At 33.3% G+C, this 26295-nt stretch overlaps 2 protein-coding genes across 15 annotated transcripts in view; one reads left to right on the top strand and one right to left on the bottom strand.

Moving 5' to 3' along the window:
- Positions 1-7827, top strand: part of LOC143069457 (dystroglycan 1-like) — a 68537-nt gene extending 60710 nt beyond the window's left edge. For all 10 annotated transcript variants that reach the window (XM_076244118.1, XM_076244151.1, XM_076244102.1 and 7 more), the window contains one exon: positions 1954-7827. In XM_076244118.1, coding sequence (XP_076100233.1) covers positions 1954-4227 — 2274 coding nt within the window. In that variant the 3' untranslated portion in view covers positions 4228-7827. The remainder of the gene's footprint in view (positions 1-1953) is intronic.
- Positions 7828-20589: 12762 nt separating this feature from the next.
- LOC143069519 (uncharacterized) overlaps positions 20590-26295 on the bottom strand; it is a 41052-nt gene continuing 35346 nt past the window's right edge. For all 5 annotated transcript variants that reach the window (XM_076244200.1, XM_076244207.1, XM_076244229.1 and 2 more), the window contains 3 exons: positions 25164-25309; positions 24716-24856; positions 20590-24140 (listed from right to left, as the gene is read on the bottom strand). In XM_076244200.1, the coding sequence (XP_076100315.1) occupies positions 24009-24140; positions 24716-24856; positions 25164-25309 (419 nt within the window). In that variant the 3' untranslated portion in view covers positions 20590-24008. The remainder of the gene's footprint in view (positions 24141-24715; positions 24857-25163; positions 25310-26295) is intronic.

The raw sequence follows: 26295 nt of genomic DNA on the forward strand, positions 1-26295 counted from the left end.
TGAGAAAAGTGCACTGAAGGGTAAAATCTTCAATCTGTTTTTTGTCTAAGTACTGGTAAATTTAATACTAGATTATATATTTGGAAATAAATATCTTATCTTTAAATATATAATAAAGACTTCAAAATGAGGATAGCAATGGACTATTTAAATCATCATACTGAGTATAAAGCTGATATATACTTTTTTTGTCATAATTACACGTAGTTGATAACATTTCCAGTACCCCTGTAAATGTGATGTTAGGAAGACTGACAAATTTAAAGCAGATTTAACTATTAAATTATAGCTTATATCACATAAATATTAATCTGATCTTCTCTGTAATACTAAGTGGGACTATGCAGATGTCACCGTTCTCAGTCTATCACATTCTCCTATCTAGTTTCTTATTAAGGTGTGCACATGTACCATGTGTACTAAAAAACATCGCAGAAACTTTTAACATTACATAATAACGCTATTAAATTAAAGTTTCAAACCAGTCTGTAAATTCATTGACCAAATTATTCCTAGAGTTATATTTTATGTCTATGACTGCAAGTGCTCTCAAACTCTGTGACAACATTAGAAAAGTGTATAAAAAAATCAAACATTAGGCTTGATTTAACTGATAATGTTGTTTGTAGAATAAAAATGGAAAACAATGTGTCCCATTATTTTACCATTGAAAAAGCTTTGAACATGCACACATAAATGCTTATACACCCAGAAAAAGTTGCCAAAAGATTCTTTCTGAAACATTTTTAGAAATAAAAAAATGAATCAATTTCCAAACAAAGAGAGATAACTCTAAGGGACCTGAGGACAGTCCTGTTACCTGTGATAATATAGCCTTTTAGACAATCATTTTAAAATGAGTAAATCTTTTTATTTAATCATTTGTTTGCTATAACCACATGTTTAAAAGTACTGTTATATAATTTCGGATATCAGCTCAAACATGAACTTCTAAATTGTACAACTGTTTTATGACAAATTTATCCAAATCAGAATTATTTACCATTTTGCACTATTATGGCCCTTTTCCTAGAACTCAGAATCTGATCCCAATTAGGATTAAAAGAAGTGGAAAAGACTAATGTTCTGAATGTTATGAAAGTCTAATACAGTTCTTCATTGTTGTCAGACATGTAAGATAAAGAATCAACACAATAATATCATGTTTTTTAGTTATTAATGTTAAAATTAGTATTTGTTGGTTTGACCTATTAAGGGGATGTTATCTTGTCTAGCCTACAACATATGCTCTGACTGAACTTGATGTTGATGAAGTGATTTGAGCTCCACTTGCTGCTGAGAAACAGCATTTCACCGAATTTTTAGCATTGCATCACACTTTTCAAATTAGCAATCATAGATATAGCATAGGATTTCTTTCATCCTAGTCTGGAGAATAAGTCATTATTGCATTCTCATCTCTGCAGGCATTTTTTCATTCAAGTGCAAATAGTAAAGTAAAGAATTTCCTTTAGTTTGTGGCTTTTTTTTTCACTACTCCAGTCTATTTTTCTTTTTAAAATGACATTACTGAAGGAAAGCAGACAATGTACAAATAAATAATGATGCAGCAGTGCTAATTTTTGACCAGGGCCAGGGTGTTGTTGTCTGAATAAATATTATAAAACATATGTTTTGTATAAACTTCAATGCTGCATAAGTAGAAAAAAAAACTGTCAAGAGTTCTATTAACCACCAACCATAACAAAATTATATAACTTTAAGCATGTCACAAGTTATACAAGGCTGATGACTTATTTAGTTATAAAAACCATTTAGTATCAGACATGTAAGAGAAACTTGTTTACAATGTCACCCTAAGTACAAGTTCATATGTACTTATAAAAGTTAGGAAAAAGAATTCAAAACACATTAGTCATGTTAGTATTAATGTTAGTATCAGGAGTGAGAATCGAGTTGTACTGACCTAATTTTTTTTCTTCTATTTCACAGATTATGGAAGTTGGCAAAGATGGATTACCAGTATGGTTACATTTTGATAGTAAAAATCACCAATTGAAAGGCATTCCAAGTCCAGGAGATCTTGGACAACATTACCTCGAAGTTGTAGTCAAAGGATTTCAGAATTCTGTAGCCAAAGATGTTTTCTCTGTAACTGTAACAGGAGAATCCCCAGTCCTTAGATATACACCATCAAACTCACAGAACGGGAAACCACAGGTCGTCAGATGTAGACGAGAAGTTCCAGAAACAGCCGTCACAATTGTTGTTGATGCTGATTTAGAATCTTTACCAGCTTTAAATAGATTAGACTTGGTCAATTCTGCCGCATCCTACCTCGGTCTAGCCAATGATATGATGAAACTGCTTCCAAAGGGAGATAAACCAATGATTGACAGCTCAACTTTAGTGGCTGGATCTGGTAATATTAAAGAACCTAAACATACTGGTGTACAAGTATCATGGTTGGTTGGTTGTGGACAGGTAGAGAAAGATCACATGCCAGTTCTTCATCATGTTGAAAAGACGGCTCTCAATGGTAGCTTGGCTCATGCAGTTGGTTACCAGATAAGTGGTTGGCAAGTAACTAATACTCTGTTTCAGGAAGCTCCTCATAGGAGGAGGAGAGCAATAAGAGCAACTGCTACCCCAGCCGTGACTAGAGGTCCACCAACGGTTTCAGAAGTAGTAACTGTCACTGATCCAATCAAACCAACGGATGTAGAGGAACCAATGACTAGAAGTATTCCTATTATGGTCTCACCATCATTAGATATCCAAGCTACAAAGTCTGTTGTAGTGCCACCAGCAACTCCAGAACCAACAGAAATGATGACCAAAGTTGTCACCAAATCTACTCCAATCATGCCTCCAACAACACCAAAAGGTACACCAAAACCAGTCCCAACCAAAACAGAGATCTTACCAACTAAAACACATGTGATGACAGCAGCCCCACCTACTAAAACTACTACCGAATCTTCCATGATTGATAACACACCCAAATGTGATGATGGTAGTCTAGCAGCTCCTATTAGAAAGGGCAAAATAAGCGATCTTGTATTTACCGCAGGAGAATCTAGAGTGATTGCAGTTCCCGATGATTTATTTTACGATTGTCTGGAAGGGTCAACCGGTCAATTACGATTGGATTTATTCATTGATGGAATGCAAGTCCTTAGTCCAAATTCATGGATTGGTTTACAAAGAAAAAATAACAAGTGGTATATTACTGGAGCACCCCTTGCAAATGACATGGGAATGAAAAGTTATAGAATTACTGCACAAAATAGAAAAGGACTCTTCTCTCCTGCTTTTGCCAATTTCATGGTGACAGTTATAAAGTCAAACATTAAAAATCTTGAAAATCCTTCACATGAGTTGGGATTAGTCTTAGATGAAGATTTTGATAAATTTACTGTGGCCAAAAGGATGATTCTGGTTAATCAAATTAAGAGAATATATCGGGATGATAGCACAGATAACATTAGCATACTCAAATTTGAACGTGGATCTGTAAAGTTCGGCTGGACAAATAATACTCTCCCAACAGACCATTGTCCTATTGATGGCATTAAAACTGTAGTTGGCAGACTTGTCAAGGAAGATGGTCAATTAACAGATAGGGCCAGGCGTATGTTGAAAGACTTTTCTGTTAACAAGGCTACTGCACAGCCAAAAGGAGAATGTTTGAATAATCCAGATTTCCCTGTCCACGGTGAAATTGATCTACCAATTGATCCCATTCCAGATGGTAAAACTCCCAAGCCTACGCCAAAACCTACAACATTAACTCCAAGGAAAGAGGAACAAGAAAGTGATGATGATATGTTGATTACCACTGTTGTTCCTGCCGTTGTCATTATCATCATCCTACTGATCGCTTTGTTTATTGCCTGCTGTTTGTACCGTAAGAGAAGGAAGGGAAAGATGTCATTGGAAGATAAAAATACATTCGTAAACAAAGGAGCACCGATTATATTCCCTGATGAATACGATGAGAAACCAAATGATGCTAACAAACCTCTTATAATGGATGACGAAAAACCACCTATGCCACCACCGGAATATACTCGTGCATCAAGTGAAAGTTCCAGATCGTCCGATCATAAAAATGAGGAATATGAAGAACATGATATGACTGACATGAGTTCTCCTATGATTCAACCTCCACCTCCAATACATAGTTCTGGAGGAAACAAACAACCCAGACCTCACATGCAAGCTGCTTACAATAACAAGCCTGCTCCATACGTGCCACCGTAATGTAAAAGTCTTTTTTAGAACTATAGCTTAAATAAATTTGATGAGGACTTACGTGCTAACATACTGCAATATTTCCAAAAACATATATAAATATACATGTATACATGTAGAAAAAACTGTGACGTTCTCCAAGGATCTCACTGAGTTGGAGACGGACACTGTCTTGGGCTTGTCACATTTCACCTGTTATCTGTACACTATATAGATGCATAGATGTGAAAGTAAATGATTGATGGAAGACTTTCTGAACTGTTAATTGGTAAAATTGTATGAAGTGACAGGAATGTTTACACATGGTTGTCTTAAAGATGTTGATTCTGACCAAAGAAAGCAATGCAAGACAAGAAGATTAAACAAGATTTGTTATTTTTTATGCAAAATGTTGTGATTTAATTTTGAACATGTTGAATGAATTGATGGCATTAGAAGGTAAACCAAATTGTCTGTCAGTTCATTGATTTACTTTACAAAAAATGTCAATTAATCTATTCTTTTATATATTCAAATTAGGATCTTAGTGCCTAGTTTTCTGTGTGACAGTGTTCAGGATTTTTATGTAATTTTTGTGTTAAATATTGCTTTAAGATTCTGTTTATACATGTATATCCATTTTGGATTTTTTTCTCACTATCTCTCCCTCTCTTAAGTGGTATATTTACTGTAAAGTGAATGCTCCAGGTATTTGATGATGTCACAGCTATGAAACCAGGGCCGTAGCGTAATGGAGGCAAATGAGGCAAATGCCTCACTTTTGAAACGACGACAAAACTTTATAAGTGTCATTTTCATTTGTTACTTACTAGGCTAGCTAATAAAAAAAATTTGACTCACTTTAACTGGAGATGCGCTACGGCCTTGGAAACAAAATGTAAATTTTCTAAATGTCTGTGCATATCAATATCTGTATAGCACTAGCAGGCCATTCAAACAGTATATGTAATGTGACCTAAATGAATGAAAATATGTTGGCTAAATAATAGCTGTTAAATGTTGGGTCCAACTGAAGTGGACATATTATTCCAATTCAAAAATCCAGCAAAATTAGCATCATAGGGTAAATTGTTTCATTTTGTTTTCTATTTCATGTTTTTAACTGAAAACACTGCCCATAATCTATGTTTTAAGTTTCACATAGCATTTTTAGCCACAAAATTATCTCATCTCATAAATTCAAACAAAATCCAAAGATGCTATATTTCATAACTGACGGATAATTCCCCCCCCCATCAAAAGTGTATACTGGTATTTGAATAATATAGCTTTGTATTCACATGTATATATTTAAAAATGAAATCCTCTATTTTTCCAAATTAATGATATTTCAAACATTTTATATCTATGGTTATTTTCATTTTAAGAAAAAAATATAAATAAAAGAGTTACATTTGTTGCTTTTTTCCATCTTCATATTATTTATTAGTAAAGCATTTATGTATTCAGATTAGTGCTGTTATGGTTGTTTTATGTATTGTACTATTACACCACTATAGGTATCATCTAATGTTTTGTGGTACAACAAACTTTACCTGTATAAAGAGGACACTGTCAAAAGAAACCACATTTTTCTCCTCATAGTGTTATTTCAATTCATATCTCATGCTGAATGTATACAAGTGTTCTTATATATGTGTTATAAAAGATTTTTTCCATTGTATGGTCTTCCTAGATGGAGAAAAGTGGTTTCTCTAGACAGGTTTTATGTTTCTTCATGATTTGTATGTATAGAATATTTCACGTCTTCAGAATAAAAAAAATCATGACAATTTTTCTATATCCGATACAATAACAATACTCAAGACTTTTTTTTTTTATCAGGGATCGTATGATATTCAATATCGGAAAAGAAAAAAGATTTCTGTCCATGTTAGATACAATGCACAAAATTAGGACTTTCTTTTATGAGCACTTCATTTTGAACTAAATATAAACCTATATAATTTACCTTAAAAAATTCCATAATAATAGTTCTTGAATTTTATGACATTTTACTTGATAAGATGTAATTACGGAAGAAATAGATGAAATCTTCCTTAAAAATGCTGAATTTTGTTCTGTTATTTTTGTCATTTATGTTGACATATATTTGTAAATATTGCATTCAATTGATGTGATGGACGAATGAATTTGATGTTATTTTAGTGCCTATGAGTATATGACTGAGTAAAGAAATAAAATTTTGCCTTTTGCTAGGTGTTTCGTAGATGTATTTTTAGTTTTTCATTTCTTCTGCAGCAGTTACATTTTACAAATAATACTTTGCATTTATTTACCCATTTACTTGCACCATGCAAATTCAAGTAGTTGGTCCATTGTATATTTTTAAGAAAAAAATAAACTTTCAAATTACATCATGCTTTTTTCTCAAATGAAAGAATTGATGATTTTTTTATTTGATTTTAAAAAAAATTAGGTTTATATCTATTTATACATATAATGTATACGAAATATTTCTCTGTATAAAATATCATATTGATTGCAGGGAGGAAATGTTATTTCTGACACATACATATTTTAAATGAAAGTGAAACTTGCCAATGTCATTATACATATGTTTAAGTCATTTTTCTTATTCTTTTATCTATTTATTGGAATAATTATAGAAGATGTTTAGATACATTCATCTCTCTCTGTCTGTGTAATTAGTTCATCCTACAAGCATTTTTTTTCTTGTTTGATAAAAGCCTCAGACTTTCTGGAGAACCAAACTAATGGTAAATGTAACATCATTAAAAAAATCAATGTTAAGAAGATTTATTTTTCATTAACAGACATGTTTCACAAATTCACCAGATAATTGCAATACCATTATAGAAGCATAAGAGATCTACAACAATTTCAAATTGAATCTCCCAAGAGACTTTTAGATGCCTTTCATTATAATGATATAATTCAATGATTAATGTCATATATTAACTTGGCAAATGCTTACAACCACGAGGAAAAGCTTTTTATGCAGACGACACGACACGACACTTGCCATTGCTGAAATGGAGGGAAGTTAATGGGGGTGAATATTTATTTTAATTTTTTCACCAAATCACCTTTCTTTCCTTTATGTATTTTTTCCGAAGACTTTAATCTGTTGCATATGCATTTTATTTAAAAACGTCTATATTATATACATGTATCTTACATATTTTATCTGTATTCAATCTTTCTTGTATGTGCCATACATATAATATCATTATTCTTCATAAACAAATGTATGGAAGAAGATAACACTGGACCTAAATAAAGGGACATAATTTGTATTTATGGAATTTTCAAAGTGAGATAACTTTTTTTTTTAAATATCAAAGGGTCATAACTGTCCTAGTTCCTTCAAGACATTTAGACACGGGAGGGAAAACAGGGGAATGCTGCTGTCAACTAATGGAAGTACAATGTCCATAATATTTGAGTTAAAATGAAATACCACTGATCACAAATTTATCCACTGTTTTATTAGCGATTATTTTATTTTGTGTACAGTGTTTTCGCTGGAAGTATTATTTATCTATTATTAGTGAGGTACGCTACAAATTTTATTGTATTGTATGCTGTTGTATATTGATTTATTTTCATCCAAGCATGATAAAATAATAAATATCCATAATACAAGTTTTTATATTTATTTTATTGTGGCAGTGGACTGCATGAAGTACAAGGTTGGAAAACAAAAATTATAACCTAAAATTGTTGCATGACTTTTGATGAGATACCATTTATATTTAATTTGGGTGTGGTTCTGCATTATTTTTAAACAGCATACATATGTTAGTCATCAAATTTGCACACAAGAATCATGAAAGTGACATTTAAAGCAAATGAAAACCTATATGAATATGATATATATGCATAGCAGACATATAGCCACCCTTGTCTCTTTAAAGACAAACAAAACAATGACCACCTTTTAGATAAATATATAATATTAAAATGCACCCTTCTCATAGGAAAATAATAAATAATAATAAAATCATCCCCTTTGTCAGGTCAATCAGCATATCATTAAGGTCAGTCAGGGATAAGGATCAAATTGTGACATGGTGTTTTTCTGGATTTTTAACAAACTTAAAGGTCCTTGGGTTTGATTCTTTTTTTTATAGTGTGGTGTGTGCTTTGTCATTTCACAAATTTGTTTGAATACCAAATCGTGTACTTAAAGGCAAAAGTTCAAGGCCATTACCTGAACCTAAGAGGTTAGTGTTGCCAGTTACAGCACATGCATATCCTCCTCCAAGAGTGAAGGTGACTGCATTCCTTATTGTGTATAGCTTATCATTTCAGAAGTCATAGTTTGTGTAAAGCTGATAAAAGATCAGACAATTTAGTCTGGCTTATATCGATTGACCTTAGTCTCAATTTAATGGTTGAATCAACATAATATTCATCCTAAATAATATATTTAACATGATGCTTCACTTTCGTTAGTAGGGAAAACAGAATATACCTGTCCATCTGTCTTTAACCTTCCTGTTTTTTCTGTTTATTTATCAAGGTGTAGTTCGTTGATATGTCAGTTTCTTATTAACCTATCTAATATTTTAAAATTAATTTGATTCAAAGAAAGAATGAATAAAAAGGGCATTTCAGTGCATTCACTCTTGGTTATTTGAGGGAAAAGGAGTATTTATTGAATAACGATTTAAGCAACTATGATGGGTCCAAACAGGACAGCTTTTGTGTACACAGCAGAATGTTAATAGATTGGTGAAACCTTTAAAACAACTAAAAAAGTAATACACAAAATACATAATGTTATTTCAACAAATATATCCATTACACCTTTTGGATCTCTGTAGTTTCATACTAGCATTTAATTTTTACTGGACCTGAATTACATAATTCAAGCTCGCCAGTCAATACCGGAGATTGTATCTCTGATCTTAAATTCATCAAACTTTGACCATTACTTTGTCCTTATGAATTTGTACAAGGAGACTTGATTGGTTTTAGTATCTATAAAGGAGACTTGATTGGTTTAAGTACCTTATAGGAGACCTGATTAGTTTTAGTATCTGTATAGTAGTTGATTGCTTTAAGTATCTGTATAGGAGACCTGATTGGTTTAAGTATCTGTATAGAAGACCTGATTGGTTTAAGTATCTGTATAGGAGTTGATTGGTTTAAGTATCTGTATAGGAGACCTGATATGTTTAAGTATCTGTATAGGAGACCTGATTGGTTTAAGTATCTATATAGAAGACCTGAACGGTGTGAGTGTCTGTATAGGAGTTGATTGGTTTAAGTATCTGTATAGGAGACTTGATTGGTTTAATTATCTGTTTAGGAGACTTGATTGGTTTAAGTATTTATATAGGAGACCTGAACGGTGTGAGTATCTATATAGGAGACCTGATTGGTTTTATTATCTATATAGGAGACCTGATTGGTTTTAGTATATATATAGAAGACTTGATTGGTTTAAGTTTCTGTATAGGAGACCTGATTAGTTTTAAGTATCTGTATATGAAACTTGATTTGTTTAAGTATCTGTATAGGAGACCTAATTGGTTTAAGTATTTGTTTGAGACCTGATTGGTTTAAGTATCTGTATAGGAGACTTGATTGGTGTAAGTATCTGTATAGGAGTTGATTTGTTTAAGTATCTGTATAGGAGACTTGATTGGTTTAAGTATCTGTATAGGAGACCTGAACAGTGTGAGTATCTGTATAGGAGACCTGATTGGTTTTAGTATCTATATAGGAGACCTGAACGGTGTGAGTATCTGTATAGGAGACTTGATTGGTTTAAGAATCTGTATAGGAGACTTGATTGGTTTAAGTATCTGTACAGGCGACCTGATTGGTTTAAATATCTGTATAGGAGACTTGATTGGTTTAAGTTTTTGTATATGAGCTGATGGGGTTTAGAATCTGTATAGGAGACTTGATAGGTTTAAGTATCTGTAAAGGAGTTGATTGGTTTAAGTATCTGTATAGGAGATTTGATTGGTTTAAGTATCTGTATAGGACACCTGAACGGTGTGAGTATGTGTATAGGAGACTTGATTGGTTTAAGAATCTGTATAGGAGACTTGATTTGTTTAGGTATCTATATAGAAGACCTGAACGGTGTAAGTATCTGTATAGGAGTTGATTGGTTTAAGTATCTGTTTAGGAGACTTGATTGGTTTAAGTATCTGGAAAGGAGATTTGATTGGTTTAAATATCTATATAGGAGACTTGATAGGTTTAAGTATCTGTATAGGAGACCTGAACGGTGTAAGTATCTGTATAGGATACATGATTGGTTTAAGTATCTGTTTAGAAGACTTGATTGGTTTAAGTATATGTATAGAACTTGATTTGTTTAAGTAGCTGTATAGGAGACCTGAACGGTGTGAGTATATGTATAGGAGACTTGATTTGTTCAAGTATCTGTATAGGAGACCTGATTGGTTTAAGTATTTGTTTAGGAAACTTGATTGGTAGAGTAGCAGAGTAGCAGCCAATTGTTTTTAAGCAAAGCACAGAGTTGGGTTTTGTAAGAGTATAAACTGTCTTTACTATAAGCACCAGACATTAAGATCGAAAAATTGAGATAGAATCTCTACTGAATCAATTCTTATCTTGTTCACATACATCTATTGCATTTTGTTATTTGTGATGATCCGGACTATGATTGAGGACACAACATATCATATCATTGAACATGAGCTTAATAAATGTGAGTACAAAAGGGAAGCTTATACTTTTAGTTGCTTTTAGAAAACTTAAAACTTTCCAAAAGAATTGAACAATAAAAATTTAGAACAAGCACTCATTTTCTCAGCCTAAATAATTATGCTGTGTTTAAAGTAGCTTTTAATTTTTATGTAATGATAAGCACGTCCAGTGGCAAATATTTCGTGTACTTTCATGATAATACCAGACTTTGAATACGAGTGGATGTGTTCATTTGCAATACGAATAAACGCTGTTTGGCTCTGGGTATTTTTTTGTCCTAATTTACATTCAACAGTTATAACAATTTCAGGGGACCAGTAGTACAACCATATTTTGGTCAAAATACTATAGATCTCTGAATGGAATTCCTAAGTTACTGACTTTTCATCAATTTGCCAATGTTATGATGAGTAAGCATAATCTTTGTGTCATACCACAACGCAAAACATTTATAGATAATTGTAATTTGGCATGTTAAGTTCAGTGAATGACAATTTAAAGAGTTAACTCTATAAGCTAGCTTAATATACCTCTATGCCATTTGTAGTGCATCGGTTACTGACTGTCTGGAATATTATCCTGATATCTAATGTTTACATTGGAAAACACTTATATTTACGTAATCTACAAGAAAAACAATGAGAAACAGAATAGACACTTAAAACATCTGATATATTACAAATATCTGTCAGAAGAATGAATATATTGTTTAACAATATTATCAATAGGATGATGCGATTTTAAGTGATTTGCCCTTCTATAATGTTCATTTCTGATTGAACAGTTTAGGGGCGTTTCTTTCATGAGTATCTACGCATTCATAATAGAACATGTTCTGTACTGGGACGAATGCAAAAAAGGAGACTGGGGTTCAAAGTAGGGGTGAGTGCTGAGATAGTGTTTTTTTTTTTACACAAATTACAAATACAGGAAATGGAGGTATTTCAAACTGCTTTAGACCCCAAGGTTTGACTGGGAGTATAGACATTTGGTCATCCATTTGTCTTATTCCAGTGGCAGTAAATTTCTTTTCAATGTGGGGCATATGTTTGGTTGGGCGGGATGTATCAATTCGCACATCTGCTCGGAATTAGGACTTTGTTCAGTTTAATAACCTACGCTAGACGAGATATTGCATCACTCTCGGAACGACAATTGCCCTAGCAACAACTGTTTGAGGGATCAATAGGAGGGATCAATAGATTGTCTGTTGCAAGGTTAAATTTCTGTCCCTGTCCAATATACCAGTATTAGTTCCCAGTAGCATTCCTAATTTCCCGTCCATCATCCCGTTTGGCCCCCTATTGCAGGACTTTAATCTTGAAATTAAATCATTGCCTGTCTGCTTGAAATATTTGTCACAGGACGTAAAGCAAATAGAAAATCATTGCCTGCCTGCATGAAATATTTTTCACTGGACGTAAAGCAAACAGCGATCATTCAATTAATAAACGTATTCTATAGAATCTTAATTGACTGCTGTCTTTACCTCCACGTCGAATATCTGCCTAATTAAATTACCACACTAATATTTAGAAGTGAAAGGGGTGTTTACAATGCATGGTTATAGTCTCAATGATTATCCCTGTTTAGAAAATTAGTCCAAAATGCAAAACCAAATGATAACATTCATTTTCGTGTACATTTATTAGGCTATGACAAAACGCAAAACGTTTAACAATAATCAAGTTAGTCATCTCTAAAAACGAGTAGTTCTCGGTCAATGCTTGTATAAATTGCATATAATTGTTGACTTTTCCATATTTAGGAAGAATATTCTCAGCTAGTTGAAGTAACATCCTCAGGCAATATCTGCCAATTTTGTGTTGGTTTTGGCAGTTATCAAGGTCTTGTTTAGATTCTGGAAAAGTGATTTTTATTAAGGAGATCTATTTTCGGAATATATTGAGGTGTGCCTATTGCTTGTGATAAGATTTTAATTAAATGACTTGTTTGCGTACAGTATTGAGAATGTTAACGTAATTATTACATGCTTTTACTAAAATGATTACATAACCAATGAACAAACTGTAATTATATTTATATTCAAGTAAATCATATATTTTCCTCCAATTTCGGCAGATTTTTAAATTAGAAAATGATGAAAAAGAGTGGCGAAAGATACTACAGGAACATTCAAACTCATAATAATTGTGTGATAACAAATCAATGTACTGATTATGCCTATAATGGGTCCACTATTGGAAATAAAAAAAGTCTTATCTATCTTATCATAAGTCGAAAATAAACTGACACCATGGATAAAAAAAGAAAAGACAAACAAACAACAGTACACAAACCACAACACAGAAAACTAAGGAATGAGCAACACGAACCCTTCAAAAACCAAGAGTGATCTCAGTTGTTCCAAAAGGGTAAGCGGATCCTGCTTCACATGTGGTACCCGATGTGTTGCTCGTGTTAATTAGTACAAACCAGGAAATAAGTCTAGTTTGATAGGTCGCATTCAAGAAAAGGGGACGGAATGATAGTTATGCCATTAGGAACATACCCGCTATCACATTTGAAACAGATATTACATGGTAATAAACCAACTCGTGATGGCATCCGTAAATTTACGAAGGGATTCAAGTTCACTTGAAAAGCTTCCTTGTAAGCAACAACCCTTTATTAAGGAAATCATAATAGGAAATACAAGCCCTTGGAAATCGTGTAAACTGCTGGTGCTGCTGGAATGTTGTTATATAGAAATGGAAAGTTCACAATTGGGAGGTTGACATCATCTCTTTTGTCTTAAAGTTTTGTTTTGTTTTGGTTATCATAAAACTTACAATTTTCATAAGAAAAATATCACAACAAAGATATTAAATTGATACCTACATGATTACTGGTTTATGTTGAATCACTGCATACACGCTTATCTAAAGAATGTTGCTATTACACTTGATTAATGTTCAAAAAATCTTAATAGTTTGATTCACCGTTAACTAATACGTAATTTAAAAAAATTGAAACTTCGACTTATGATGAAAACAATATTTTACACCGCCCACGATAGAAGAGGTGCATAATGTTTTCTGCTCTGTCCGTCATTCCGTTCGTTTCGCCTTACTTATTCTCAATCTTTAAATTATACCTAGAGTGCACATGCTGAAATGTCTCGCCTATTTTACTGAACGAGGTTGAATTTATATTGAAAGTCTTTAAGCAACTTTAACCACAACTTATACTTCATATGCTCATAGTAACTAAGAAACAGACCCGACAGCTAAACTTAACACTAACCAATGAAAAATGAAAATAATATATCAAGGTCAAATAAATCCTCAGAATGAATCCTGGCACTCAACCATTTCGGACACCAAATATTGTTGAGCTACTGCCTGCTTATAGACTTGACCAGGAAATCAAACTTATCCTTGATGTCTGATCCATACAAATGTGGTCAAGGTCAGTTGAACGTATCTGTCAGACGGACACGAAGACCTTTCAAATATTCCATATACCTGAGACTACTATAACACATTATACCAACTATAGTTATCCAAACTGTATGATGAATGAGAAATTAAAACGATAAAAATAAAATTTTTAAACAGGTCAAGGAAAATGGACATATGACAGGCGGACATTTAAGAACATACAGTACCTGTACATACAAGATGTAGAGTAAATGTTTTCTATCTTTTAAAAATATAGCTTTATTCAAATAGTTTACGCCGTCGCCACCATATGAATAGCATCTATTCTACTACTTTTGTCGCAGCGAGAGAAAAAAACAACATGTGTATGCCCTCCTACGATAGTACTAGTGTTTTCTCGAATGTGTGACGGCCATCCTGTCTCCGCCATTTCAGATATTACAGGCAAGGCTTAGCAAGTCTTGGTTTCAGTTAACTCTCACCAATAAAGCATAGAAACTATGCGACTGTTTAATTTAAAGGGACCTTATTTGAATTATTTTACGTTCGTCACTTCGGGGTATTGTTTAGTTGACTATGCGGTATGATCTTTGCTCATTGTTGAAGGCTGTACGGTGACCTGTAAGTGTTAATTTCTGTGTCATGTAGTCTCTTGTGAACAGCTGCTGAAGAATTGTCTCATTGGCAATCATACTTCATCTTTTTTATATTATCAGTATCAATTGATCATTTCATTAGTATATATATATATATGTATAGTAATGTCCAACCTACACTTCTGTACACATGCATACATGTTCAACGTATCCTCGAAAACCGATGTTGGGAGAATAAGTAATCGTCAGTTGTTCCTTGTGTGTAGGTTTATCTAAACCATCGTGTTTTTTTGGAAGCAGCATGACTGTATGAATGGGTGTCGTAGAAAGAACGATAACTCTATCAATATAATAAACTAAATAAAATTGAGAATGAAAATGGGGAATGTGTGAAAGAGACACTCAGTGTACGGCCCGAGGATTAACCGGGATGTATTAGCGTCTAGTCCCGTGGTAGCATGCTCGCTCGTAGTGCTGATGATGGGGAATAATGAGATGCTAAATTATTAGCATAATGGTCAAAAGTTTAAAGAATAGACAAAAATGGCTCTCTTAATTGGAGAATACAGACTGATAAACGAACCCCATCCAAACCCTTATGCTTTTGATCGATTGGTGCTTATTGCCACCTTCAGCAATTATATGCTATCTAGAATTAGTCAGTTTTTATTGGTAGAGGAAGACTGAATGCCCGGAGAGAATAACCGACCTTCGGTTGGAAAACTGTCAATCTTAGTCAATACAGATTGGACTCGAGTGCACCGGCCACGTGCGGGATTGAAACACACAACCTTAGTGTTGACAGGCTTGTGCATCTGATGCAGTATTTTGTCTACCAAGACCATCCGGTCATCAAGGACCGGACAGCAAAATTTGATTCTCGGTGACAAGAACAAACGAAACACTTACCTACAATTTCTGAAAGCCGCTGGTGGCTACATTGGTAGAATTTTTGTACCAAGTCACGATCAGATTACCAAAAATTTGAAGTAACTAAGGATTTCTATAGTAAGACTTATAAATCTTAGATACAACATAAAATTACTTGGTCTCTTTCCCCCATAATTTTATTTTCATACCAGAAAGATGTTCTTTAGATATTCTTCCTATTCCCATTGGTAAATGAATAAAATAAAGTGATTTAAAGTACAAATACATTGATGGCAAATGGATTTGAACACAATTTTGTTTTTTATATACTTACATTCGGTAACTGTATTAACGGATGAAAACAACGAAGGATAGGAAAGTGTACCAAGTTCCAAAAACGTATAACTACTAATGAAACAGGAGCTGCAATTGAATGTGGGTAAAATTCTGCAAGTTCAAATACTTATTAGATAAGAAGAGTGCACACACTGAAATGTCTCGCCTTCTTTTCTAATCATTGATTTTATGTTGATAGTCCTAAATGTAAAGCTTTATTACAACTGTCACATAAACTTAACGTTAACCAAGATAAGAGTGCACACGCTGAAATGTCTCGCCTTCTATACTAATTATTGATATTATGTTGATAGTCCTAAGTATAAAGCTAAGCTTTATTACAACTGTCACATAACCTTAACATTAACCAAGATAACTAAACAAAGACCAATGAACCTTGAAAATGAGGTCAAGGTCAGATGAACCATGCCAGGCAGACATGTACAGCTAACAATGCTTCTATACAACATATATATAGTTGACCTATTACTTATAGTTTAAGAAAAATAGACCAAACCACAAAAACTTAACACTGTGCAATGAACCGTGAAAATGAGGTCACGGTCAAATAAAACCTGCACGACTGACATAAAGATCATAAAATATTTCCATACACCAAATATAGTTGACCTATGGCATATAGTATTAGATAAAAAGACCAAAACTCAAAAACTTAACTTTGACCACTGAACCATGAAAATGAGGTCAAGGTCACATGTCATCTGCCCGCTAGACATGTACACCTGACAATCATTCCATACAACAAATATAGTAGACCTATTGCATATAGTATGAGAAAAACAGACCAAAACACAAAAATTTAACTATAACCACTGAACCATGAAAATGAGGTCAAGGTCAGATGACACCTGCCAGTTGGACATGTACACCTTACAGTCCTTCCATACACTGAATATAATAGCCCTTTTGCTTATAGTATCTGAGATATGGACTTGACCACCAAAACTTAACCTTGTTCACTGATCCATGAAATGAGGTCGAGGTCAAGTGAAAACTGTCTGACGGGTATGAGAACCTTGCAAGGTACGCACATACCAAATATAGTTATCCTACTACTTATAATAAGAGAGAATTTAACATTACAAAAAATTTAAACTTTTTTTTCAAGTAGTCACTGAACCATGAAAATGAGGTCAAGGACATTAGAAATGTGACTGACGGAAACTTCGTAACATGAGGCCTCCATATACAAAGTATGAAGCATCCAGGTCTTCTACCTTCTAAAATATAAAGCTTTTAAGAAGTGACCTAACACCGCCGCCGCCGCCACCGTCGGATCACTATCCCTATGTCGAGCTTTCTGCAACTAAAGTCGCAGGCTCAACAAAAACTGTTAGACTCTCCCCTTACACCTCTGCAAATTAGAAAATAACTTAGTGCCAAAATCTGAATGTATGAGGAGTAAGTGATGAGATTTTTACCAACATAAAAACCCACTTTAGAATCTATCATTGTGCCAAGTTTAATAAAATTCAACAGATCATTTAGAAGTTGCAAGGTGAAGGCTGTGTCACATCCTCATGCATATTCAAAGGGTATTATATGAAGATTACAAAGCACTCAAATCATGTCTTCTTTAATATTGAATGCCTTGTCTGTATAACAATAATCATGAACAAGAAAGCTAGAAATATTTAAACGTAGCGTCTAAAAGTCCTTTCTCAAACCGAAAAGCACTTAGTTTTCTTACTTATCTTTGATATAAGAAAAACGTTCTGTTGATTTTCATTTGAGAATTGTTTCATATTTTTATCAACCCATAAAAGATATGTTTTGTACATTACAGAAGGTCATATTTTACTGCTGACCTCCATTTGTTTAGGAAAACATGGATGCTTCATACCTTGCATACAGATACCTTATGATACAAAATGTCCATCTGTACACTGTACCAAGACTTGTTTCAGTGACTACATGAACTATATTTGGTATATGGACCTATAGTTGTTAATATCTGTGTCATTTGGTCTCTTGTGGAGAGTTGTCTCATTGTCAATCATACCACATCTTTTTTTATATTTAAACATGAATTCAATAATATTACAGGCAATTAATTGAGTGGGTGTTGTCTTGTTTAATGTCCAATAAATATAGAAGGTATTAATTAGAAACCAAGCAAATAACTATAAATGAAAATTAACATAACAATACAGCAACAAAGTCTGATATTAAAGGGTTGCAGTAAGTGCCCATAGGAATGTCTATAACATGTCCATAACTTTTATTGCCTAAAAGTACAAAGATGTTACCAAGTAGAAAATTTTAAGCTTTAACAATAGCATCACAGCTACAGCTATAGAAAGTCCCTGGATCCAGCAAGTATATCTAAAATTGAGAATGGAAATGGGGAATGTGTCACAACCTGACCATAGACTGCAGCAGGTCACCAATAGGTATTCAATGCAGCAAGAAACTCCCGCACCAGGAGGCGTCCTTCAGCTGGCCTGTAAACAAATATATATACTAGTTCAGTGATAATGGACGTCATACTTAACTCCAAATTATACACGAGAAATTAAAATTAACAAGAGGCTGTCACAACGACAGCAAACCGGATTTATTAATATTTATTTGTGTCCTGGCAATATCACAAGAACCATTACTGATGAATGGTGAAAGTGAAAATTGTCAATATCAAATTTGACCTCCATTTTGTCATCAGTATCAACATATTAAAATTTGAAAAGCTTAGATTGAATGGTTCATGAGTAAATGCAACAACGTGAATGGAAACGCCATTTTACAATCTTTCAAGAACCATAACTCCTGAACGGTAAAAGTCAAAATCATCATTATTGAACCTGACCTCTATTTTGCCATCAGTAACAACATATAAAAATTTCAAAAGCTTTGGTTGAATGGTTCATGAGAAAATGCACGGACACGACTGGAAACACCATTTTTCAATCTTTCAAGAACCATAACTCCTGAACGGTAAAAGTCAAAATCGTCTTTATTGAACTTGACCTCTATTTTGTCATCAGTAACAACATATTAAAATTTGGGAAGCTTTGGTAGAACAGTTCATGCGTAAATGCACGGACACGACTGGAAACTCCATTTTTCAATCTTTCAAGAACCACAACTCCTGAACGGTAAAAGTCAAAATCGTCATTATTGAATTTGACCTCCATTTTGTCATCAGAAACAACATATAAAAATTTCAAAAGCTTTGGTTGAATGGTTCATGAGAAAATGCATGGACACGACTGGAAACACCATTTTTCAATCTTTCAAGAACCATAACTCCTGAACGGTAAAAGTCAAAATTGTCTTTATTGAACTTGACCTCTATTTTGATATCAGTAACAACATATTAAAATTTGGGAAGCTTTGGTAGAACAGTTCATGCGTAAATGCACGGACACGACTGGAAACTCCATTTTTCAATCTTTCAAGAACCATAACTCCTGAACGGTAAAAGTCAAAATCGTCATTATTAAACATGACCTCCATTTTGTCATCAGTAACAACATATTAAAATTTGGGAAGCTTTAGTAGAACAGTTCATGCGTAAATGCACGGACACGACTGGAAACTTCATTTTTCAATCTTTCAAGAACCATAACTCCTGAACGGTAAAAGTCAAAATCGCCATTATTGAACTTGACCTTCATTTAGTTGTCAGTAACAACATATTAAAATTTAAAAAGCTTTGATTGAACGGTTCATGAGTTAATGCACGGACAACATTTGATTGCCGCCCGCCCGCCCGCCCGCCCGACTGCCCGACCGCCTGCCCGACCGCCTGCCCGCCCGGCCGCCCGCCGTACATCCCCAAATCAATAACCGACATTTTTGTCACAAAAATCCGGTTAAAAATCATATAAAACTAACAAAGGCCAGAGGCTCCTGACTTTGGACAGGCGCAAAAAATGGGGCGGGTTTAAACATGCTTTTTGAGATCTCAACCCTCCTCCTATACCTCTAGCCTGAAGCATGTTCAACTAAAAAAATCAAAATGTTCCTTTTTATCCCATTTGACCAAACATACTACACTAGTCCTAGGAACATATCTACAATGTCCCTTCAGGTAAATACTAAAACAAGAATGTGTCCAAAGTACACGGATGCCCCACTCGCACTATCCTTTTCCATGTTCCATGGACCGTGAAATTGGGTAATTATCTAATTTGGCATTAAAATTAGAAAGATCATATCATAAGCAACAAGTGTACTAAGTTTCAAGTTGATTGGACTTCAGCTTCATCAAAAACTACCATGACCAAAAACTTTAACCTGGACGGACGGACAGACGGACGAACGGAGCCACAGACCAGAAAACATAATGCCCCTCTACTATCGTAGGTGGGGCATAAAAATATTCTCTTATTTATATTATAAAACAATTTACCGGTATGGATAGTAGCACATGCAAGCTTTAACTGTTGTTACAGTAAAACCTTGAACACTGGTCAAGCAAACTAGAAAACATTCTCAGGAGACAAACATTTTTGAGTATTGATATTACAGATTAGAAAAAAAGAAAAAAGAAGCACTACACAAAAATTAAAAATGTTTAATACCTCACAACCAAAAATCAAAGCTTTCAGCTAAGATAACATAAATCATAATAATAAAAACCAACAAAACAAGACTTTTCACATAAATTAGCACTATCAACATATAAAACAATGGTTCTTAATGGCTTTCGAAAGTTATCATACCAAAAAGGTTTGAAAGATGTACATGTAAATAAAATAAGATAGAAAAAATCCGCTAACAAAACAAATGTGGCAAATTACATATTATTTTGAGTATACAGAACAAAACTTACATTTCTTTCTTATAAGCTACACATACAAGATATTTGGTACTTCCACGTGCTCCCTTTTGTAGTAGAGTATTTGATATTATAACTTATTTGTACTAAATTTTTATGAAGACAAAAAGATAAACATATCAAAGATAACAATTATCCTAACTGACTAGTTTCACAAGAGACATATTTATGTTGTATTTTATTTTCCAGTCACCCTGCAGACTACAGTACACAATATATCAAAGCAAGGGAAAACTAGAAATTGTAATGAAATTGAATTATAATCCCCCTTAACCTAACAAAAAATACCTTTGCTACAAGCATAACTGAAAATGAAAAATACACATCATGTCAATAAACTAGTATGACTAAAAAATGTTCAGTATGAAAAGGAGACATTCAATTCTTTGTTTGTTTGTTTAGGTAAACCAGAATGGACATGTTGGCCACACTTTCAAGTTACTGACCAAAGATGGAGTAATTTTGTTATAATTTTGCATCTGTCATCAATTGAAACAAGTAAAACATGATGCATTGAGTAAAGATCTAGTTATAAACATTAGCTTTTTTTCAAATTTCATTACATGTATATTATAAAAAGTAATGTTAATCTTCAGAAAAAACAATTGATCAATTTATTTTAATGAATATTTGGCACAAGTGCTGGCTACAGCATAACAATTGTGATACATGTATCATTATTTGAATTTTGAGAAATAATTAGAACAATTTTATAACTATTTCTTAATCCTGAATTAAATATCTTTTAATAAGTACAGTTCAAATTTAGCAACCAATTTTATTCAATGCAATTACATAAATGAAAGAATAATGATAAATTATAAATCTAATTTTATATTGATGTAAAAAACATTAAATCATAAATGACAAAATTGAAATAACACAAAACCCTGAATAGTTGAGGAAAGTTTACAGGTAGGAATGATACAAAATGGAATGTCATGGTAACTCATTTTCAGTAACGCTCAATAATGAAAGACTTGCTTAAGTTAAATTTTACTCGAATTCTTGTACACTCTAACTTGTAATTGTAACTTGAGTTAAATTGGCACAAATTTATCAATCAGAAGCCTTAGACATTGGTTTTCCAGATAACCAACTTATCTCAAATAAATTAAGAGATGTCATGTCTATGTATAAACAACAAGAGGCTGTCACAACGACAGCAAACCCGATTTATTAACATTTATTTGTGTCCTGGCAATATCACAAGAACAATTACTGATGAATGGTGAAAGTGAAAATCGTCAATATCAAATTTGACCTCCATTTTGTCATCAGTATCAACATATTAAAATTTGAAAAGCTTAGATTGAATGGTTCATGAGTAAATGCAACAACGTGAATGGAAACGCCATTTTACGATCTTTCAAGAACCATAACTTCTGAACGGTAAATGTCAAAATCATCATTATTGAACTTGACCTCTATTTTGTCATCAGTAACAACATATTAAAATTTCAAAAGCTTTGGTTGAATGGTTCATGAGAAAATGCACGGACACGACAGGAAACACCATTTTTCAATCTTTCAAGAACCATAACTCCTGAACGGTAAAAGTCAAAATCGTAATTATTGAATTTGACCTCCATTTTGTCATCAGTAACAGCATATTAAAATTTCGGAAGCTTTGGTAGAACAGTTCATGCATAAATGCACGGACACGACTGGAAACTCCATTTTTCAATCTTTCAAGAACCATAACTCCTGAACGGTAAAAGACAAAATCGTCATTATTAAACTTGATCTCCATTCTGTCATCAGTAACAACATATTAAAATTTGGGAAGCTTTGGTAGAACAGTTCATGCGTAAATGCACGGACACGACTGGAAACTCCATTTTTCAATCTTTCAAGAACCATAACTCCTGAACGGTAAAAGTCAAAATCGCCATTATTGAACTTGACCTTCGTATAGTTGTCAGTAATAACATATTAAAATTTTAAAAGCTTTGGTTGAACGGTTCATGAGTTAATGCACGGACAACATTTGATTGCCGCCCGCCCACCCGCCGTACATCCCCAAATCAATAACCGACATTTTTATCACAAAAATCCGGTTAATAAAACTAAATCCTATACATTTTATGTGTTATTTTCAAACATTGACCATACTAAAAAGCTGTAAAAGTTGAGGTCAAAAGGCAATCCTCAATGGTTTGCAGCATACCCTTTAAGGTAATGAATGTATGAGCCTAATATCAAAATCCTAATGCCAAAAGTAAAATGAATGATGGTCTGGGCAAGATGCTGGCAGGTAATTCATTAACCCACATGAATCTGTTTATGTAACATTCTGGACATGCATAGCATTTTCAAATGAACCAAACTACTGGACTTGGAGTGTAATTCAGACTTTTTAAGATAGAGACAATGTTTTTTTTTAAATGTATTCAAAAACAACTAGTGTTCGCCCAGGTTACTTCTAGTTTTTCTTAAAATTATGGCACTAGTGATCATTTGGATTAGATGAATAAAAATATAACTGAGAATAAATAATGGAAAAAGTCAGTAAAAAATATGGAGTTTATATTTCCATTCATGAGAGTCACAAATGCCTTCCAAAAAAACTTCCCAAAAAATGTTGTGACACTTTCGGCATTATCATTGCAAATAAAACAGGTCTGAGAAATTTATAGTTACAAATTTGACAAGGTTGCTGATTGAATCATAAATACTTAACCTAATTTGAAGCCAATTTTCCAAGCATGTCCTTACAATCACAGTGTAAATGCATGAGATATTTGTCAAATCTATGGATCTTTCCATGGAATATCATAAATATGAAAGCAACCACTTGTCTTTTCAATGCAAAAGTTTTCATAAATAAATGATTATATATTAAGGATACTTATCAGACAGACGGTAACTATTTATTAAGTAATATCACAAAAATACCGATCTCCGAGGAAGATTCAAAAAGGAAAGTCCCTAATCAAATGGAAACTATACATGGCTATGTTACCGGGTTTCTATTTACAATTCATTCACCTTGTAAGGTTAAAATTCCTCACAGGAATTTTTTAAATGCAGAACACATAGGACTTAAATGCATCATTTCAAATTTTGTATAAAATATCAAAAAGGTTGTTGCTGTACAATACAGGGAATGATACATCATTAATTCTTTTTTTAAAGTTGTCAATTCCTCCTGTTAAAGAGTTGTTTCATCAACCTCTCTGTTTTCCCTGCCTCTTCATCATCCCCCATCATCTTCTGAGCATGTCTTAACATGTTATAAAATCCTTGCTGCTTAGGACTCAGTTCTATTCCCTGAAATGATTTCAGTATTCTTATAAAACCTAAAGAGTTAACTTGGATTAGAAATATGGTAATTTCTGGAATTTAATTCTTACCATCTGATTGTTAGATTTAGTACAAATAAACACATTTTTGTATGCAGTGCCGCATGGCTATTGATATCATGTATTACCCTTGACTGTCCAATCTTCCCCCCCATTATTACAGATGTCCAGTATTTCATTTTTATTTTCAAAGCTGGAGCAAGGGCATTCATGTCCTCAGACAAAGCCTCCTTTATTTTTTTATAGTATGCAAATTTTGACAAAAGAAGATCATATTTGGTAAATGCTGCTCTCTCAGAACGTTATAGACTAAATTATATTTAAAATGAATAGTCACATTTTGGGTGTTACTAAATAACAAATTCTCCAAACTCTTTCCAATTTTCCTGTTACAGAATAATCCTTGACTGTTTGCATCTTGTTCTCTTCCATGTTTTATTCTAATATAAAATATTTGCCACTGAACAGCATTATGTGACTTGATATCTTGTTTATTTAATAATTGTAAACCCTGTTTCAGTAGTAATTGCAATTTATACAAACCCTCTTGAAATGTTTGATAGCATCCTCAGGCCGTTTATGATTGACCAGGAAGGAGCCATATTGAGCATGAACATCCCAGAGGTTAGGATTTAATTCAATGGCTTTTTTATAGGAATCTTCTGCTTCTTCCATCTTGTCTAGCTGAAAATATATCAAATGCCATGGTTATAATGTTCACTTAACAATCCTGACTAAGCTCAGGAATAATGTCCCATAAAATACATTTACAAAGATTAACCAGAACAAAAGGTATGTAAAATTATTTCAGGAAATTTTAGTCTGTCACTTATTTTTTTCATTTCAGTTAAGTTTGTAATGCTTCACATGCAGTCCATATAAAATCAGTGATTTGCCTGCATTCATTTTTCCATATTCTTAGTGAACTTAAAAAACAATTACTTAAAGTACAAAAAAAAAACAAAAACACAAAGAACATACATAATATTACCTTGTTCAATAAATCTGCTTTATTTAAATAAGCCAGCACAAAATATGGATCTTTATCTATTGCTTTCAGCGTTAATTCTAAACCTTTTTCCACATGGCCATGTTCTCCGTAGGTTTGACCTAGTTTCATCATCACCTCTGTACTTTCTGACCAAAAAATGATTATTTTAAAGTATAAGCAGTAAAACATAAACACGGTGTCTATCCATATCGGATCCTTTACGCGCAATTCAGCGGTACGCGGCTCCTTTGTGAACAGATAACGGATCCTTGCCGTAAACATAAGGTGAGTTAATCTAAACGTTCCTTTAAAATTGTGTTTTATTCTGTCTAAACACTCTGGTCAACAAAAAACAAATATCAGGCGGAATAAGCCAACTATCAAGGTAAGTATATAGATGTATTTTATTTCGTTAGCTATTATGATTACAAAATAATCACTGAAACAAGGGAGTGCAATTGTATGAAATTGCGAAGTGATGTTGACATTTTCCAGACTTTCAAGCATTTCTTCCCTGTTTTTGCTGATAAAAGTACTGAATTGTATTAGAAATTGACGTTCTTTTATTGGGTAAAACAATCTACTGAAATTCTAATGTTCAGTCTTCTGAAATTAGTTCAAAATGTTATAAAATTTGTGGCAACGGATCTTTATGATCCGTTTCCAACACGGTCTTTTAATTCTATCTGGAGCTTATTGTATACTCTTTTATACTCAATAAAATGAAATGAGCAATTAAAAAATGATGAACTGTTTATTCAAATCGATATTGACAGAAATAACATGCATAAAGCGCTGTTTTTTGGAAAAAACAAAGATTATGTGAGACACTTGCCCACTTTTTCTTGTAAAAATAACCTGTTATTCTTAAAACTATCTATAGTCATAAGAAGAGTGGATCAGTTTGACATTCTAAAGTTCCGTGAACTAAAAATTTAACACAAAATACATCTCTGATTTGTTGTCATCCATAACTTTCTAACAACACCACGTTGTTTTTACGGCAAGGATCCGTTATCTGTTCACAAAGGAGCTGCGTACCGCTGAATTGCGCGTAAAGGATCCGATATGGATAGACACCGTGATAAAAGGGTTTTTACTTATATGTGACCTTCTAATTTGGGTTTAAATT

The sequence above is a fragment of the Mytilus galloprovincialis genome, chromosome 1 (assembly GCF_965363235.1).
Source record: "Mytilus galloprovincialis chromosome 1, xbMytGall1.hap1.1, whole genome shotgun sequence".
Taxonomy (NCBI): Eukaryota; Metazoa; Mollusca; class Bivalvia; order Mytilida; family Mytilidae; genus Mytilus; species Mytilus galloprovincialis.